Source organism: Aquila chrysaetos, chromosome 6, assembly GCF_900496995.4.
Source record: "Aquila chrysaetos chrysaetos chromosome 6, bAquChr1.4, whole genome shotgun sequence".
Lineage (NCBI taxonomy): Eukaryota > Metazoa > Chordata > Aves > Accipitriformes > Accipitridae > Aquila > Aquila chrysaetos.
In genome coordinates, this window is record NC_044009.1 from 30,403,297 (window position 1) to 30,421,515 (window position 18,219).

Sequence of the window (18,219 nt, forward strand, 5' to 3'; positions counted from 1 at the left end):
GACCTCCATGGGCTGCAGGGGGACAGCCTGCCTCACCATGGTCTTCACCAGGGCTGCAGGGGAATCTCTGCTCCGGCGCCTGGAGCATCTTCTCCCCCTCCTTCTTCACTGACCTTGGTGTCCGCAGGGTTGTTTCTCTTACATGTTCTCACTCCTCTCTCCGGCTGCCGCTTCTGTCTGTCCCAACTTTTTTTCCTTCTTAAAAATGTTATCACAGAGGCACTACCACTATCGCTGATTGCCTCGGCCTTGGCCGGCGGCGGGTCCGTCTTAGAGCCGGCTGGTATTGGCTCTCTCTCGAACACAGGGGAAGCTTCCAGCAGCTTCTTACAGAAGCCACCCCTGTAACACCCCCCTCCGCTACCAAAACCTTGCCACGCAAAGCCAATACAGGTACATCTGGGCAATGTATTGGATTCAAAAGCTAAATTAAAAATGAAGGAAAAAAAGGTTCAGTTCAAGTGAAATGCATTTTTTCTATTTTTCTAAAAAAAAGTAAAATCAGTTTCTCTTTATGCAAAATATCTTCTTTAGCCTAAATGTTTCACTTTTTATAGTTATTTTGTCCTCTAAAATATTTTTAAATGATAAATTTCTTTTCAAAAAAACCTGAATGTTTTGATTTGAAAATGTCAAAATAAGCTCTAAATCTGACTTATTTTTACCCTTAAAGCTATTTTACAGATTCACAGATTTGGAAAATAATTATTACGTCTCTGAAAATGTTGATGTGAATTTAGTATTTGCATAAAATGCCTTTTTAATGCCTTTCCCTCACATTTCCAACATAACTGCAGATACATCTAGTAGTGGGGGACTGATTCTTATTTTCTGTCTACGTAAGGCTTGCAAAATGCACATCTCCTAACACGTTGCAAGGAACCATCATAGAAATTGTCCTGATAGGTATCAGATTAAAATTATTTTCTCTTTGTTATGTAAGTTATACCATATACCTGAATTCTATGTCCTGTTTTATTTTGACACAATTATCATTCAGACTTACCTATTTAAAAAATAACTGAATTTTTGAAGCTCAGTTTGTTTCATGTTTTTCTTCTGGTTTTGTAACATTGATTATTTTTTTTAATATATATATTCTAAACCTAGATGATGTCAAGCAATACTTGGACTGACAGAATTTCAAATACTGCCTTATTTATTTGAAATTATTGATAATTGAAGGAAACAGCTCACCTATGTGTAAGATCATGCTTCTCCTTTTTGCTTTTTCTAACGTAACTACTACTTCAATATAAAAGATAAGCAGTTAGAATGCTTCTGGTTTGCTTTTTAACTACATTGGTTTAGCTTTATATTGTAATCTAAATTCTAGTCTCTGTATACTTGTCACTTTGCTTATAAATAGCCATAGTTTTTTAAAAAGACTAGGGAACCTGAATATTAAAGTTAAGATACCTTATAAGGACTTAATTTCAAAGGATATAAGGTTATCTCATAACTCAAAAATACATTCATAAGTGTGTTCTGTATACAAAAATAGGTATAACTGTAATGTAGATATTTTAACAGAGGGCGTTTAAAATATTGCTATGAAATAACACAGTATAGTGCTATTTAATTTTTTTTTAAAGTGATCATAGTTGTGTGTGGACAGGATTTATTTCACATGATTTTCATAGCATTCCTGATTATAATTCAGATCAAGGATTGCACTTTTATTGTGTAGAAAGACTTGGGTTTTGGATAAAACTGCGTAGTTGAACAGAAACTAGCATATCAGAGTAAGAAATTGTGCTGTGAACTCCAGAATTAAAGAAGCCAGTTACCCTCCCAATGTGTGTCTCTTGGTTGACTGACTTTGGCTTTAAAAAAGATGCAACTTCAAAACAAGGGTTTTCTTGTGACTAATACATTCACCAGGTTTCAGTCTTGTGTGGCTTATATGGGATTCTCTAGTGGCTTATAAGGGGTGATGTCTTGCTGTCACCTCTCCCTTGATTGATCTTGCAAGGTCTTTCTTTCTTCTCTCTCTCTCTCTGGCTGCCTATTTTTACAAACTGGTAGGAACATAATTATTGTTGAAAACTCCCAGCCTGTGTCAAATCTGGTCGAACCAGTTGGCCAGTTTTCAAAAGTCCTTGCAGAGTAGAAGACACTCAGAGGCACACAGAGACAGTACAACAGCATAAGCTTTCTGGCATTGGAAATCAGTAAAATCAACAATAGCCACAAACTTTATTTCCTAAAATCCTGTAAATTCTATAAAGCTGTCTCAACAGTATTCCAGTTATCAGGCTGAAATACGCAGTGATGGACTTTTCTGTTCCAACAGCTATCTGTGTGGATGGTCTTATTAAGACCCCCGCCTCCTTGTCACGCCAACATCTGCTTACTGTGCTTGAGAAACGCGGCATGGTCTTGAACTACCTTTTCACACAATTGCACAATGTGGTCATTTCTTTCCTCCCCTGTTCTTTTTCTTTCATGAATTTGCCAATGTGGCAAGTGGCTTTGATGGTTTGGACACTTCAGGAATGGGGCTTGTAAGGTGAGGAAAGTCTCAAGTGTCTTCTGTTCAGCCTTCCTGGCAATAAAGACTTCTTTGTTTGAATGCAGCTTTGAAATTCAACGGCCAATATTTTACCTTGAGGCTTAGGAGATTCTGGAGACTCAAGACTTAAGAGATTCTTCTAATTTTATCTCCAGCGTGTCTTGGAGCTGTAATGTAAGGAACCCTCCTTAGTTTGCAAAGACCTAGGAACGCGTGCTGGCAGGCCAGCTGTGCTCAATGCAAGTTTCAGTGATGTTCCACCAACCTTCATTTAACATTTGTGGTTCTGTGGCCAGAATACGTGGTCAGGGTATTAATTCACAGCATTTCAGGGGAACAGCATCCTGGGTGGGCTGTAGAAAGAAGTAATGGAACTAGTCATTAGTCAAATTCACCCTTCTGCAGGCAGCCCTATCCTTGAAGGACCTATATCTTAGTGAACAAGCAGCAAAGAAAATACTGATTTATGAAAGTTAATCCAGCAAGTTAGACACTGAGGTGTTACTCACCAGAATGGCCCCTGCCTGGAACTTTGCATGACAGACTTGTTTGGGAATGAGAAAGGGCAGCCCTCCTTTGCTGGAGCTGCTTCTGTTTCTGAAATTCTGCTTCATATCCCATGTTTAAGGTTTGCTGCGGCATAAATATTACTGCAGTGAGAGAGAACCAGGCAAGCTGAGGACTTGAGCCTTGACTATTGATGCCTTATTAATAGCACCGCTCAATATGGTAGTTTTCTAACTAAAGTTTGCTTGCAGCAGTATAAATCTTGTTAAGGTTTGTACTAATAGTAATTTTTTTTTCTTGATCAAAATGCTAGTTATAGGATATGTATTTCATATTAGACCTATAAAATACATCATCCTCCAGTAAGCACAGCTCTATTCAAAGGGCTTTTTCTTTATAACTTGACTCAGCTGACCATGGAATGGGACAATAGGGGAGGTTCAGAGGTGGCAATAGCAGGAGAAACCAAAAATAAAGCTGCGGAATTACGGCATTGCTGTTAGCCATTTCAACTTGTACTACTGTATTTTTACCAACTGCTTCTTGAACGTGTTGGGGAGCAGTTTGAGGAAAGAGAAACAAAACCTGGAGCAGGCACTAACTTACCCAGAACACTGTGGCTCCAACTTTAGAAATGAAAATAAATGTTGAACATATATATCATCATATGCAATGGCAAAGACAGACACAGTGATGTCTCAGGCTTTCTCTGTGGTGCTGCTGGCATGCAGTAGAGTAATTGCCACATTATCCAGCACAATTTGAATGGAACTGAGTCAAATTTAATTAGCTCCTGTCTTTAGAGCATTTCTTCTCCCACAGCACTTGTAGTGTCTAGGGTCCTGCTGTGCAACTGTAATGTGCTACACAAAATGCAAGCAGTTAGGGGAATCCCATTCCGAAATCTGCCCTAGTTTACCATTACTTACTGTAACTCCCGCACTAGTGGTGGTCTGGTTTTTGTTTGTCACTTTCCTCTAGGATATCTTTACATCCTTATTTCACATGGTACTGTATGGCAGCCTGGCTGGTCCAGCCCTTAAGCCTTGGAAATGTCCTTCATGCATTTGACCATATTTAGAACCTGAGCTTTTATCTTGCAGATTTTTGTTCCATATCTGTCCGCAGCCATTGCTGCACTGCCTTTACCCAATGACTTGTCTCCTCATCTACTCTGAAACTTTTTGCTTTTCCTTCATTGATCAAATGCTATTGACCATTAAATACCACTTTGGATGTTAGTTCTGTTTTATTTTTGTGAAGAAGTGCTACAAAGTAATAAGTTTAAAATGCTACTTTATTATTTTAGATTTGTATTTAACGTAAGTACAGTCTTCTAAAATTACAGATTCCTTTCTTAATTCTAATGATAGACATCACAAAATTGCCCACCAAACTTACAGAAGGTGCCCTATTTCAAATTCAAAATTGCTGTTCGAATTATACTGAGTATGACTGAAATACTTCCAGAACATTTTAATTACTCCTAAATGATAGAAAAATATTTTCTTAAAATACAACTTTAAAAATCTTCAGAAATAGTTGTGGAACTCTGAATGCTTAATTATTCCTTCTATTCCTAGCTTTTTGCAAAAATATAAAAAAACCCCACTGATTTGTTCTACTTAAAACTGCTGATGTAACTCACATTAAACTGATTAAATACAAATATGGTGAGGCTGCATTTCAAATCACATGATAAAACTAAAATGTGGATAAAGCAGATAACTTTTTAAAAGTTCAGAGAATTAAGTTTTGCAATGAATGCTGGAGACATGGTTTTTTCTCACGCAGGCTTCTTCAGCTCAGCTGATCACCAGCTTTAACAATGTTGAACTGCTAACACCAGCTGTTGCGCTCTCCTTGCCCTGGGAAGCACTTACTCCTACTCGGCTGTGCCCTGCCCAGACAGCTGTAGGGATCAGTAGGGCAGCAATGGAGAGAGAGGGAGCTTTACCATCCAGCCCCCAGCCAAGGCATTTGCTTGCTCAAGTTTTTTAGTTTCTAAAAAGAGTTAAGACCAAACTTTTCGTGAGTTGATTAAAGTATGTTAATGGAGTGATGATACCAGTTTCAAACTTGTTTGGTGTAGAACATGCACTTAATGGTTTCTCATGCTTATCTTGAACAAACAGCAGCAACTGAATCCACCAGCATCAACAAATATTAACCCAGACCACTAAATACCTGCCCCATTTTAGCTACATTAATCATTCAAGTGAAGTCTAAAAGGATGGCTGTCCTTACAAGGTGAAAGTATACAAACCATCTAAGGAATGACAGTTTATCTAAGCTCATCTATTTATATATTTATTGGTTCTTTCTTACGGGATAATTTCACACCAATAACAGAATATCACTCTCATCCAGACCTCCTGAGAGTCTTTTTCCTTGCTCAGTTCTGTTTTAGACACTCTTTTGATGTACTCATAGGGAATGCCTGTTGTTCCACTGTTAACATTGCCCCCAAACCATACGCACAGGCATGTGTGTGCAATAGGGGAGGGATTTTGAAACAGTTAAGCCAAGACACGAGTAGTCACAGGGATATTGTTCCATTCAGAAGATGCTTAATCACACTCTGATGACCACTGAAATGGATTCCTTTTGCACATACATGCCTCTGTAATCAGAGTGAATACTGAAATAAACACTGTACCTCAATGGCAGTTTAAACAACTGGGTTTGTAGAAGTGCCCTCAATTTTATTTTTTTCTTGGAAACACTTTCCTCTTTGTCCGTCTTCATTAGATTCATGAGTTCATATACTGCAACACTGATTCCCTTTTTCCCCAAGAAGATTTTGAGCTGCCAAGGTCCCCCTTGAAACTCCTATTTTTTTAATAAGCTTAGATTACAAAACGTAGATGCTTCTTGCTCAGTGCAAACCATTTGCTTACTCACCGTTGTTTCACCATCTTTCAAGGAAACGACCACACACTGAATGTGTAAGATACTCTTCCCAGGTTTTATTGCAGTTATTTGCTATGATGAAATCATAAACCACGTCACCTTTCCAGACTTCTTGCTCAAATTCTAGAGGTCTTTATCTTGAATTCTTCTGATCTTTTTAATCATTGTTTCCGTAAACAATTCTATTATTTCTTTCACATCAGTTCACCTAGAATGCAATTCAGAGTCTTTCCTCACTAGAAATCAGTCGACCCTGATAAATGTTGTCCTTCCTAAGCAGCACAGCTAGCTAAAATTAACCTGTATGTTTTCCTACTTAGGATAGGAAATTGTAAGGAAATAAGGGTCCTTTGATGCAACTAAATCTGTTTTCAGGATCTGTAATTACAATTCCTGCTTTCTCAGGCATGGGAGAATTCAAAACACAAGAGTATCTTCCTGTTCCAGCCTTTTAGCCAGCACCCAGTACAAAGGCCTCTGACTTCCCTGGGCACGCTTTAGAGCTGCTTTGGGCTTTATTATGTTGTTCCTGAGCTCTACCTTTGTTTTCTTTCAACAGTCTCCTATGTACTGCCAGGCTCCCCAAGCAGCATGCAGAATGTTCTCTGTCTACAGTGTTCAAACTGCTGAGCAACCTTCTATTTACCTTTGGTTTGTGAAAGAGACATTTGCTTAGTATTCTCTTGCAGTCCATGTTATTGAAAGATGGTGGTTAAGTCCTGCAATTTCAACCCAGCCTACAAACATGATAAGAAGGACAATCTCGGGAGCATGTGGCAGAAAGATCACCGCTACTCGTTCTAGATAAGACCTACGTATTGCACTTACAGTGAAACTATCTGTATTAAAATTTTATTCAAAATGGTGTTTCCAAGTGTACCTAAGACTGCTAGTGGCAGGTCTTGGTGAAACGCCATTGTCCCTGTGATGTTCGAAAACACAGAAGAAAGTATCAACAATTTTGTCCCTGCTTTGTATTGGAAAAACAAAGCATTAGAAAAATTTATCAATAACAAGATTTTCTTTTTATTGCAAAATCACGATTAAGGCTAATTTGAAACTGTATCATAGATTTTGAATCAAGCTGTGAAATATTCCGGGCATTGTGATTCCCAGATAAGCCAGAGTCAATTGGGATGTCTGAGAGAACGTATAAATTTCACCATTGATTTGAGTAATAAACTAGTGGAACAATTCTTTTCAAAGAGTCTAAATAATTGCTACACAATTTGGTAACAACAGTTGCCAAATAATTGGTAACTACTAGTGCTCTTTAGTGCTCACCTAGTTATTTTGTGTGATTTTTGTATGTGCTCCGTGGAAGTGGCTATACTAGAAGCCAGTCAGTCATCCAAATTCTGTCTTTAACTGACAAACAGGTTGAAGCCAGTGCTTTTATTCGGACTAACAAACGAGAGAACTGGATATACGCAATACTCCCTGCAAAACCGCAGCTATTGCTGCCTACGGCTGCCGATGACGGGCATCATTTCCTCCGTCTCGGGGAGCTGCAGCGACTTCCAGCCCGGGCAGCGTGCGTGGGAACGCGGCAGGCTCGTCCCATCGATCGTCCTGCGCGGACATGTCAGAGTATCCACGAACATTGCCCGCAGAGCGCAGGAAACCGCGCTGCGCGTCTCCCACGCTGACGGAACGGGCAGCAGGTGGGCGCGGGCAGCCCCGGGCAGCCCCGGACCCCTCCGGGCAGCCCCGGACCCGCTCCGGCGCCGCGGGGAGGCCGGGAGCTGCCCCGGCTATGTACCTTTGCTTGGGTTCGATACTTACCTGTTCGGGAGGAGTTAAAAACAGCATGATTTTCAAAAGGGGGGGGGGGGGAAAGGAACGTTTGGCGCTGTTGTTACTTCCGGCTGTCAGAGCCTCGGTCGCGGCAGCTGCCGCGACTTTCCCTCCACCCGGGAACTCCGCTGCCCCGCGGTGAAGCCGGGGCTACCGCTACCCCCGCCGCGGCGGCCGCCCGGGCTCTGAAAATAGCGCCCAGCTCCACATCGCCGGCAGCCCGGCGCCCACGTTTCTTCAGAGACGCGTGGCTCGCCCTCCCTCCCTTCCTCCCTCCGCGCCCGCCGCCGCCCCTCGCCCCGGCGTCCCCAGTCGCAGCCGTTCCCCCGGCGGCGGGGCCGGCAAGCGACCCGCACCCACCGGCGCTGCGTCGCGCCGCCACGCCCTCACGGCCGCCGGGGCGGGCGGCCCCGTGCCCGCTCGCCTCCCCGACATGGTATCACCCGAAACCCGTATCCCGCTATGGCGTGGTATATCCCGGCGCGGGAGGCGCGTCCCTCGAGCCAGGCGCGCCCGCCGGCCCCTCTCTTCCCTCACGCGGAGAGGAACAAGGGCGCGCCCGCCGCTCCCTCCCTTTGTGTGCGAGCGAGGCAGCGCGGGCGGGCGGGCCCGAGACACAGCGCGGAGGAGGGCGCCGAGCGGCGTGAGAGCTCAGCGAGCGGGGCGGGCGGCGGTTTGGAGCGCCGCCGCAGGGGCGGGAGGAAGGTGGAGTGAGGAGCGCGGGGCGGCGGCGGCGGCGGCGGGGGGGTGAGAGGGAGGGAGGGAAGGACGGAAGGAGGGAGGGGGGGCGCGCGGCTGGCTGGCGGCAGCGGATAATGATGGCGTGGTGTGCGCGGCCGCTGGGCGGCCGGGAGCGCTGAGGGGAAGGAGCCGGCGGGACCCCCGCCCCCAGGTAGGCTGCCTCGGAAAGTTTGGGGCGAGGTGCCGGGGCGGCTCCGCGGCGCGCCCCGCAGGCCCCGCGGCGCAGAGGCGCCGCCACGGGGAAGCCCCAACTTGGGGCCGAAACTTGCGGCTGCCCGCCCCGCCCCGCCCCGGGCAGCGCGAGGGCGCCCGGGCCCCTCCGGCCCGCCGAGCCGCGGTGCGTGCGGCGGGGTCCGGCCCGGGCCCGGCCTCCCCCGGGCGGCAGGAAGGGCCGGGCGCTGCCCCCTCCCCCGCCGCCCGGCTCGGTCCGGCCCGGGACGGCCGTTGGCGGGAGGGGCGGGCAGCCGGGAGCGGCGCGGGGGGGGGGGGGCGGGGGCCGCCTGCCGCCGCCGCCGCCGCATCCCCCGCCGGAGCCGCCGGGTCGGTGCCCGGGCGGGCGGCTGGGAGCAGCTGGGTCCGCGCGTCCCGGCGGACACAATGGGCTTTATCCCGCGGGGAGGTCTCGGGCGGCGTTTCCCACCCCGAGTTTCGGATTCGTGTCACACGCCGGCGAGGGAGGCCCCGAGTTAATGAAAACTCTCTGTCTCTCCGCAGATGGCTTTCCGGATACCGCGATCCGCACTGGGGATAATACCCAATGTGGCCATTTACGCGCTGTGATTTCTTTCTCTCTACGGCTGCTCCCCTGCGCTCCATTTCAATGCGAGCGGGGAGGCTGGCCAAGTGAAAGGCTGCTTTTCGGATCTTCTGTGGGATCTGTTCTGCCTGGTGTTGGAGGGTGGAAGCTTTGTGCCTGGGAGTTGTCCTTCCCATTCTTCTACAGGAGTCGAAGGAGCTTTCTCTCTGACAATGATGAAAACCGAAGGCAAAGGGGAAAGGACTTTGAGAAGTGCTTCTCCACACCGAAATGCCTATAAATCCGATTTCCATGCTATCAAATGTTCTTTTGATGGTGTAAACAATCCTGAAAACGCTTCCAACAAAGCAGGCTTGCATCAGAAGCTGAGCACCTCTTCCAATGGAGGCGGAAATGACCCACACAGTCGAGGCAGAGCTGCCACTTATGGCAATAGAGTACACAAGATCAAAAATATGTTTCTGCAAATGGGAGGCTCTTCTTCCACACCCTCTTGTGAAAGCAGTCCACCTGCTGAGACCAAATTAATCAGCCGGGCCATGGCAGCAGACTACGGACCTTCTCCAGGTAGCCCATCTTCCCTCATTGTCCAAAAAAATAATCATCTTAATACAAGTACCAGCCCCTCCGGCAGTCCTGTGGATTCATTGTCTGTGCCTTCTGCTGCCGACAAGGTCATCCGTAGCAACGATGAGGCGGACTTGGACAAAGTTGCCCTGGCAGAAAAATTTTCAGAGACCAGGAAGCTGTTTGAGAGAAACATAAAACAGCGGAGCTCAGTGGACAGATACTCCCCCAGCAAATGTGAAAGAAGTGAGGATAAGAGGAGACGCAGTTCAGCTTCTGATTGCAGCAATGTGGTGGACCACTTCAGTTTTAATACAGAAACGAGTCTTCCAGTTGCCCCGGAGAAATCTGAAAATCAAGGTAATGAGGAGTTGAAACAGCAATATCCCAACAGTGGTTCCAAATCCTCCTTCCTGAATGCAGGGCCCATTTCTAGGAGGCTGGAAAGCTTTCTGGGTGACAGTGATACTGAAGAATCCAAAGAAATTTCCAAAATTGATAGTCCTCCAGATCGGGACCCTTTGAGAGGCCACCGCAGTTTGGATTCATCTGTTGTTGCTGAAGGATGTCCCGAGAAGGCTGTGTCCACCAAAGTGCCTGTGATCCTCAGAGATGAGATGAGCGAGGCGCTTCAAAAAGGCAAAAGAGAGCAACTGGTACTTGAGAGAAGCCTGTGGGATATGGGCAGTACGCCTGGTCAGGAGGCTCAGCAGAGATCAGATAGTGTTCTGTCCCGGGTTTACCCCACGGAGGGGACTTGTGCAGAGCTGGTTGCACCAGCTGAAACCTCAGGGCATGAAAAAGAAGGTTTGGAGAAAGATCACATTATTCAAGAGGATCAGCTGCTCAGATGTCACGTACAGGAAGGGAAGAGGAGCGACTACTCCGTGGAAGTGGTAGAAGAGTTTACAGAAGGCAGCAAGACCAATGGGGAAGAAAAAAGAGATGGAGTGTCTGTGAGAGATGGTCCAGTTGCACGAGTCCAGGATGTTCTAGAGCAGGAAGGGGATACTGAAGAAGAGGAGCAAGTGGTGGAAAGGAAGAGCGAGAACTGCAGTGCTTTTGGAATAGAGAATGCAGCTTTTGATGATGACAGGGATACAGAGCCAGAAAACCAAGGGCCTGAAGGCAAAGAAATTTTCGAGGGAGAGGAGGAGGAGTATATGTATGACAGTGAATATGAGGAGTTTCCTGGACTTTCTGAAGAGGAAGATCCTGAGCCAGACCGAAAAGTCAAGTTCTCAACAGCTCCTATCAAGGTAAGTACATTTGAATTTTCTTTTTTTTTTTTTTTTATTGTTCTATAGTCAAAAATACCCAGGTAATACATTTTTCAAAGCTTTAAAAAGTGTAAGTTTATGGCTTTTATTCAAAACTGAATAAGAGAGAAGTTACAACTTCTGTCTTGTTCAGAAAATTTATGAATTAGTCACAAGTGATTTCTGAATCACAGCAGCTTCATAAGATAGCATAGTGAAACATGAGATTTTACGTACTGGGCATTTTCAGGAGCACTAAACTTTTAGCAATAGTTACAAACATGTGACCTGTAATACTTATCTTCATTTGTTTAAAATTGAGGTGTTGCATTAGGAAGGATTTTTTCAGTTTTACTTTTTGTACAAAAGTTCAAAAAAAAAAAAACCAAACCAAACAACAAAAACCCCCATAGCAAACCTTCAGATTCAACTTCCGACTTGTTTTCAGAATTAACTGTGACAAAATATCAAATGACTGGTTCCCGTTATTTAAGAATTTAGAATTCTCTCTAATAATAACCATATATATGTTGTTTGGGGTTTTTTTTATACTGGCTTGGTGAACAAGCTGTAGGAGCATTAACATGAGTATTTTTGAGTTACTAACTTGCAGAAGTAGAAGTCATAGGGCAGACTGGATAATGAGGAGTAGTGTAAGTTAAAACACTAACAAATTTAAAAGGTTTAGGTGTCTGATCTTCCCTCACCAAAAACACCCACAAAATATGTCATTCCACAACTCAGACAGTGGTACCCATAGTCTTGTTGCAGACTTCAGTTATTCTAGTCCCTCTTAAAGTTTGGGAGGAGAATTGGGAGGTGCGGACCAGGATGGAATGAGAAACTGTTCAGGCTTTCTCAAGCATACCTCTCTTCTACAATTTTTACAGTTCGTTAGCACAGAGTCAGGACTTGCTTTTACTGATCAGAGGGATGTAAAAAAATCTGTTGACTCCTGTACTTCCTACAGCGGAGAGCTGTAATTTCCCAGTTTGCTGAACACACGCCAGTGCTGTACCCCAAAAAATGTTTTGGGTGTGGCAAAAAACAAGTTTTGTTGCATGTGGGTTTTTTTTATAGTCTCTCCATAGACAGGCTGACTTTATATGGCTTTCTTGTAGTTGATGCTGCTTTAGTGGTGACCTGGAGCACTGAAGGGGAGAGTGCCACTATTGGAAACTGCATAACGAGTCTGGTGAGGGCTGTGAGAGAGCCGGAGGGGCATCAGTCCATTTCCCCTCGCATTTGTGCACTATCTGAGGAAAGCGCTATGTAGAGTCTACTGTAAATGCGTGTTCGTTGATTGACTGCTGGTATCCTGCTGTAGGCAGGGTTTTACTGATCATTGCCAAAACTACTGAAGCATGGAGTGAAGGCTTTTCCTGCCTTCTCTGTTATGTCTATGCAAGACTTAGTTGAAAGCGTTAGTAGAAATCTCTGTGCCAGCTGCGATGGAAGCTCTCATGTAGGCAAAACTCAGTTTTTGGTAAATAGCACTGTTCACTTACAGCTGCTTCTCTGAAAGCTAGAGGAACCAACCTGTACCAGATTATCAATTACGCAACCAAGGAATGAATGATTAGTAGTAACTGTTAGCAGTTTGCCATTAAAAATAATGTAGGGAATGAGTCCTGGTGTATGGTTTTCAGCTTTTGTACTCTATAAAATAAAGAATTCCAGCTTTTTTTGCACTTCCTCAAAATCTTTTTTAGTAATGTACCTTTAATATCTCAGTAACTTTTTAGAAAAATCCCACTTCTACCTCACAGAAGGAAATCTCTCTTGTTTGACTTTATGCATAGATTTTTAGTGCATCTTAAATTGGAAGAGGGGAAAAAAAAAATCCTGAGTGGTAGCAGAAGATTATTCCCTGTCCCCACTACATCTTAGAGCAGTGCCACAGTGAGAAGTGTATCCTAGTAGCTTCTTTTTTCCAGCTGTATTTAGACGAGTAAGTTTGACCAAAATATGACTGCCATTCCAGACATCCATAGCCACTAGAGGAGAAGGCCTGCGTTTCTCCTCCTCTTAGATGCTCCTGAGAAAGGCCAGGCTGGCCTTGGCGTTCTTGCTGTTTTCCTTCTGCACCTATCTAGTGATTATGAAGAAACCGTCTCTGTCTTTTGCAGTTGCTGTTTAGCAGGTGTCTGATAGAGTTGGAGAATTCAAAACATTCAGAAGGTGTTTGGACAAGAAAGAGCACGTTCTCAGGTCGTCAAGGTTCTGCAGTGATGGAGCTCTGACCATTGTACTTGATATACCCAAAAGGGAAGTTGGATACGTGTGTAGGTAATGGATATAACTTACACACAGGCACCCTAAAACCAGTATTTATGCTGCAGCAGCAAAGAGAACTTGATTAATATCTCTGTTTCAAAGTTTCTAGTCAGTTGCAAAATTGGCAAGGCTTTTGAGTAAAAGAAGGAGACCATGGAGCTCCCAGGGGATGTATAAGGTAGCTAATACTGTTAGCACTGCAACTGACCCATGCCAGAGATCCATAATTGCTGACATCCTGTAGCAGGGCTTAAGAACATAAGTTGATCTGACAATTTCAGGAAAGATGGAACATAATTATGCAAATACTCTGTTATTTTGTGTTGCCCTGTGCCTGTAAAAATAAGCATAGGTGAGACATTTTAAAGTAAGTGTTCCGATTCCATAGAAGCTGGTCGTAAATGACGTGTGGGAAGATTTCCTGCTTGCCATGGTTGACCTGACTCTTTAAGTCCTGCTGCTGTTTGATGTCTGCAGACATGAAGGAACATTATGTCTCAATTGCTTTTCCTTCCTACAGTAGTGAAGAGAGTGATACTGTACAGTTATTAGCAGAACTTCACAGACGGGGTTTGTTTTATGGTACATGAGCTATTTTTAGTCTCATGCCACATATGAAGCGAGTAAGGAATGTAAAGCACACTCAGCTGTCCAAGGTATTTGCAAGGGAACTGAATTTGTCTTTGTCTTGAAGCTTTCTGAATAAACTGTGTAAACAATCAACATTACAGACAGTGCAAATAATGTCAGGTAACTGTGCTGTCATCCCTTTATATTTCACTTTGCTTTTGTAATGTAGAGCTTAAACTTGCTTTCAAACGTGATTACCTTGAGAGGCTTTAATTAACTTAAATGTAAAGACTGAGTGCTGTTTGACATTAGTAATTTTGAAACTTTCTGTTGGGAAAACAAATGCGTGTTTCCAAATTGACTTCTTGAGATGTTTTTACCTCTGACTGTGTCAAACTTTGTCGTCGAAACCTTTAATAGCACTATGACTAACTTGTGCAATGATTTATGATCCTTAGAAATTCTGTAGCTCAGGTAAACTGAAAATATAGTACAGCTGCTGTTTGCTTCCGTAAGTCTGTTTAATTAGCAGCGTTATCCAGTTTATGTTGCATGGGAGTGTCTGTTCCCAGCTTTTTGTGAATAATACTTTCATTTAAAATCAGTTAAAAAAAAAAAAAAAAAAGAGAGAAACAAAACCCAAACCTTCACAAAGGCTTTACTTTTATATTTGTCCAGCTGAGCAAAAGTTTAAACTTGTTGCTTTAAAAAGGAAAGTGAAAGCAGTTCCATAGCTTGTGTCTTGGTCCTAACCAGCTGAGTATCAGCTGCTCCTGAGAGAATCTGGAAGTCCTTCATAATATTGCCATTTGTCTTGCATATCAGAATAGAGCTGTTTTATGTATAGCTGGGACACAAACAGTAATCTTGTTCAGGCTGGCATACTCTTCAATCTTTTTAGTACAGAACTGCTTACTGTGGGAAGTTAATGAAGCAGTAAATGAAGATACACTTGAATTAGATTGCCTGTATAACAGCATATCTGTAAATGCTTACCTCTTCTAGGAGATGCACCATTTTTCTAGGTCAACATATATTCTTCTGAACACTTTTAACAAAATCTTGCAGAGTAGTGCTTCAGCTTCATACATCCTCTAATTTTTGAACTGTAACTTCTATACCTACCATGTCATACACAGAAAGGGATACAAAGTACACCAACTGGTGGAAGATACCCAGACCCTGGAGTTTCTTCAGTAATTAGAGAATTGATGACTGCATAAATGGTCAATTGTTTGTCAGCCACTGGTCAAGCACTTCAGTGGCATTAAGAAACAAGTATGTGACATGGATGTAGGTTGATCTAGGAAAATAGAGATTTAATTTGACAGTAGATTTAAACAGAATGGACTTGTATGTGGGAAGTCATCTGCTTTTTTTCTTGACACAAATAATCTAAGTGTATTTCCATCATGCTTTGTTTGGGATCTTTTGCAATGACAGTTTTGTTTGTTGTAACTCATAGATTTTAATTGTTTTGAAGCTCTGTTTATCACTTGCATCAACATTACAACGTTTGTAACTTAACATCATAACAACTCTTCTTCATATTTTTATCTCAAACTTAAACTTTCCATGGTAGTTTTCAGTGACTTTTCACAAAAAGTAACCCTGTTGTGTTCTGCTGCATCTGAGAGTACAGCATTTCCAGCTGGTTAACTTAACAGTATGAGATATTAAAAACAGGGATACTAACTGGAGGAAGAGGGTACATATTTTCACACACGTGAAAATTTTGTTATTTTGGGGGTTGGTTTTGGGTTTGGTTTTTTTTTTTTGAGGAAAGATAGTCTTTAAAATTTTACTGAATTTGAAAATTCAATTTTCATAAAAGTTAAATGTTTATTAAGCCTAAATGCATTTAATTGTGCGTATAGATTTACCTGGGTTTAGAAAGTTCCATATCCAGTATTTCTGATGCCTTTCTGGTCCTTGTTACGTTTTGATTCCACGACCTTTGTTCAGCTCTCCAGAAAGAAGGACTTTCAACTCAAGCTTTCTTTGGCTTTTGTTTTTTTAATCACACGTCTTCTGTTTTGATTTTTAGGAAATATTTGATATGTAAGTTTTACAATGGTAGATTGATTTGGCATTTCAAGAGCCTTTGGATGAGAGTCCAGTGGGAGAGTTTGGGGCTGTAGAGCAGCAATCTAAACCAGAACAGAAAAAGAAAAGAATTTCTTTTTATATCCTGGATCACTGCTGCAGCAGCTTGACTCTTTACATTAATATCTCAATGTATTTCTAACTGCATTATTCCCTGTATGCAGTTATATGACATACTAGCTGCCCTGTTTCATGTACTCGATGATGCTATAAAACTACAGACAAGTAAGAGAACACTCAGGTTATGGATGTCAGGTGAGGTGACAGTGAGGATGACAGGTTATGACCTGTCTGTCCTCACTCCTTTTTCAGTCCCTCCAACTTCTAACTTCCTAGCAGTTTCACCTGGATTTGACAGGGAAGAGAGAGAGATTTTTAAAGGTATTTTTAAAATACTGCTTGGTTTGGGGAAAATTAGCACGTCTGTCAGAGTTGCAGATTCGTGCCCTCACTGATGGCAGGGCTACAGCTTTAGTTTTAGTTGTTCTTTTTTGACTTAATGTTAGCTGATCACGATGCGTGTCCAGCCTGTGCTGTTTTGCTTTGAGAATAGCTGTGGGGAACAGGAGGGAGGAAAGGAAGCAAATAGGAGGCTCGTGAGGGTTTCATGGGAGATGTAGTCAGAAGAAACACTGAGCAAAGACAAGCAAATTTATAGGAGGCAAGTTCATTAGCTCAACAGTTAAGCTGCTGAAAGATTCAGCATCTTTTTGATGATGATTGCTGTTATTAGCACCTGCGAATACTTAACCTAGACTGATAAACATGAACAGGCAGTAGCTTAAACTTGTTTGTAGTTTACCTTTTGAGAGATGGAAAAAATAAATTATCCCTTTTCATATCATTCTAACATAAAAGAGAAGCTGAACACTCAGAGGACATCAATAAAAAGAAGTGTGCCTCTATTATCTGAGTACATATTTTGTAATCTTGAGATCATGAAGGTGCAGTGTAGCAGAGGGTTTTTTTCAGGGTTCTTATATTTTTATTGCGTAGTAAAGTATTATTCCAAAAGGCAACATGCAAACTCTTTAGATTTATTTCTCAATCATTTTCCTCCATTGCCCTCTGATGATCCTCCTTTTCAGACCTGGGGTATTGATCATTGCTAGTGACAGTATTACTGCAGATTAGGTAATTAAGTTGATCTGGTATGGCAGGGTTACTTTGTTGTTGTTTCTTCTTATGGCCTTTAGAAAACAGACAGGTCGACCATTTTTGTGTTCATTGTTTTTCTTTTTAAGTTCCTCTTAACAATTTGCTTGCTATTTAGATTTGGTCAGGTCAAGATTTTTGTTTTGGTGAATACTAAATGAAAACACATATCTAATTCTTCTGGATTGCCAGGCTTAAATTGGTGGTACCAAGGCACCTGTGAAGCTTGTGGATGTTGATAATTTAATCACTTTCTTTACATAAAGTCTTTCAGGAGCTAAGAGTTTTTGGGGGTGCCCCCCCCCCCCCTTAATGTGGTATTGTGAGTAGTTTTTGCCTCTTCTGATCATATGCTATTTATTTGGAGTCTTTCAGTCTCTTTGTCAGTCAGAGAGCAATGCCATCTCAACTGAGATGGTGCTGGAGTACAACCAGGTCGCAGTGGAGCTCCACTTCCACAGAGGGAGGACATGGATTGTCTCTCAACTTCTCCTCTGAATGTTTGAACTGAAGTAGAATCGGTGCACCGAATGTGAATGGATGCTTTTCTCTGTCTTCCAATGTTTCTTTCACTGGGATTTAAAAATGAAATACCTGAAAGTGAAGGAGTGTTTCTCCTTCTGGAGTAGGTAGCATGACCTGACTGAAACAGATACCATGTTGTCTTTCTTGCTTTCTAGCTAGCTCTAGTGCCTTTGCCACTGCAGTACAATACAGAACTAGAGAATAAATTTTACTGGTTTTATTGAGAATTAAGTAGAGAATAGGGAGACTGGTAAAAAACTGATTTATTTATGATGAAATTATCTATATGGGATTGTACTGTAGATCTGAAGCAAGGTTGCACCTATGCCTTTATGTAAACTGACTTGTTTGGGGTTTTCGATTAAGTCATGCAGAGCTACAGGATTGAGTGCAGAAGTGTGCACAGCCTGCCTGTCCACCTGTTTGGTAGCAGAAAATGCTACATTGAGTGTAATCGCTTGTAGTATTAACGTGCTTAACAGTTACCAACCATTCTGAATACTTTTTGGAGAAGAGTGAAAGTGTGTTTA

General features: G+C 42.9%; 1 protein-coding gene across 6 annotated transcripts in view; it reads left to right on the top strand.

Annotated features, from left to right (window-relative positions):
- Window positions 1-8,160: 8,160 nt before the first annotated feature.
- The window catches only part of LOC115342641 (neurabin-1-like), a 44,735-nt gene continuing 34,676 nt past the window's right edge, over window positions 8,161-18,219 (top strand). For 5 of the 6 annotated variants that reach the window (XM_030017218.2, XM_030017220.2, XM_030017219.2 and 2 more), the window contains exons 1-2: window positions 8,490-8,624; window positions 9,188-11,056. In XM_030017218.2, coding sequence (XP_029873078.1) covers window positions 9,443-11,056 — 1,614 coding nt within the window. In that variant the 5' untranslated portion in view covers window positions 8,490-8,624; window positions 9,188-9,442. Of the gene's footprint in view, window positions 8,438-8,489; window positions 8,625-9,187; window positions 11,057-18,219 lie in introns of those variants that run through there. The other variant, XM_041124323.1, reaches the window with a different exon arrangement.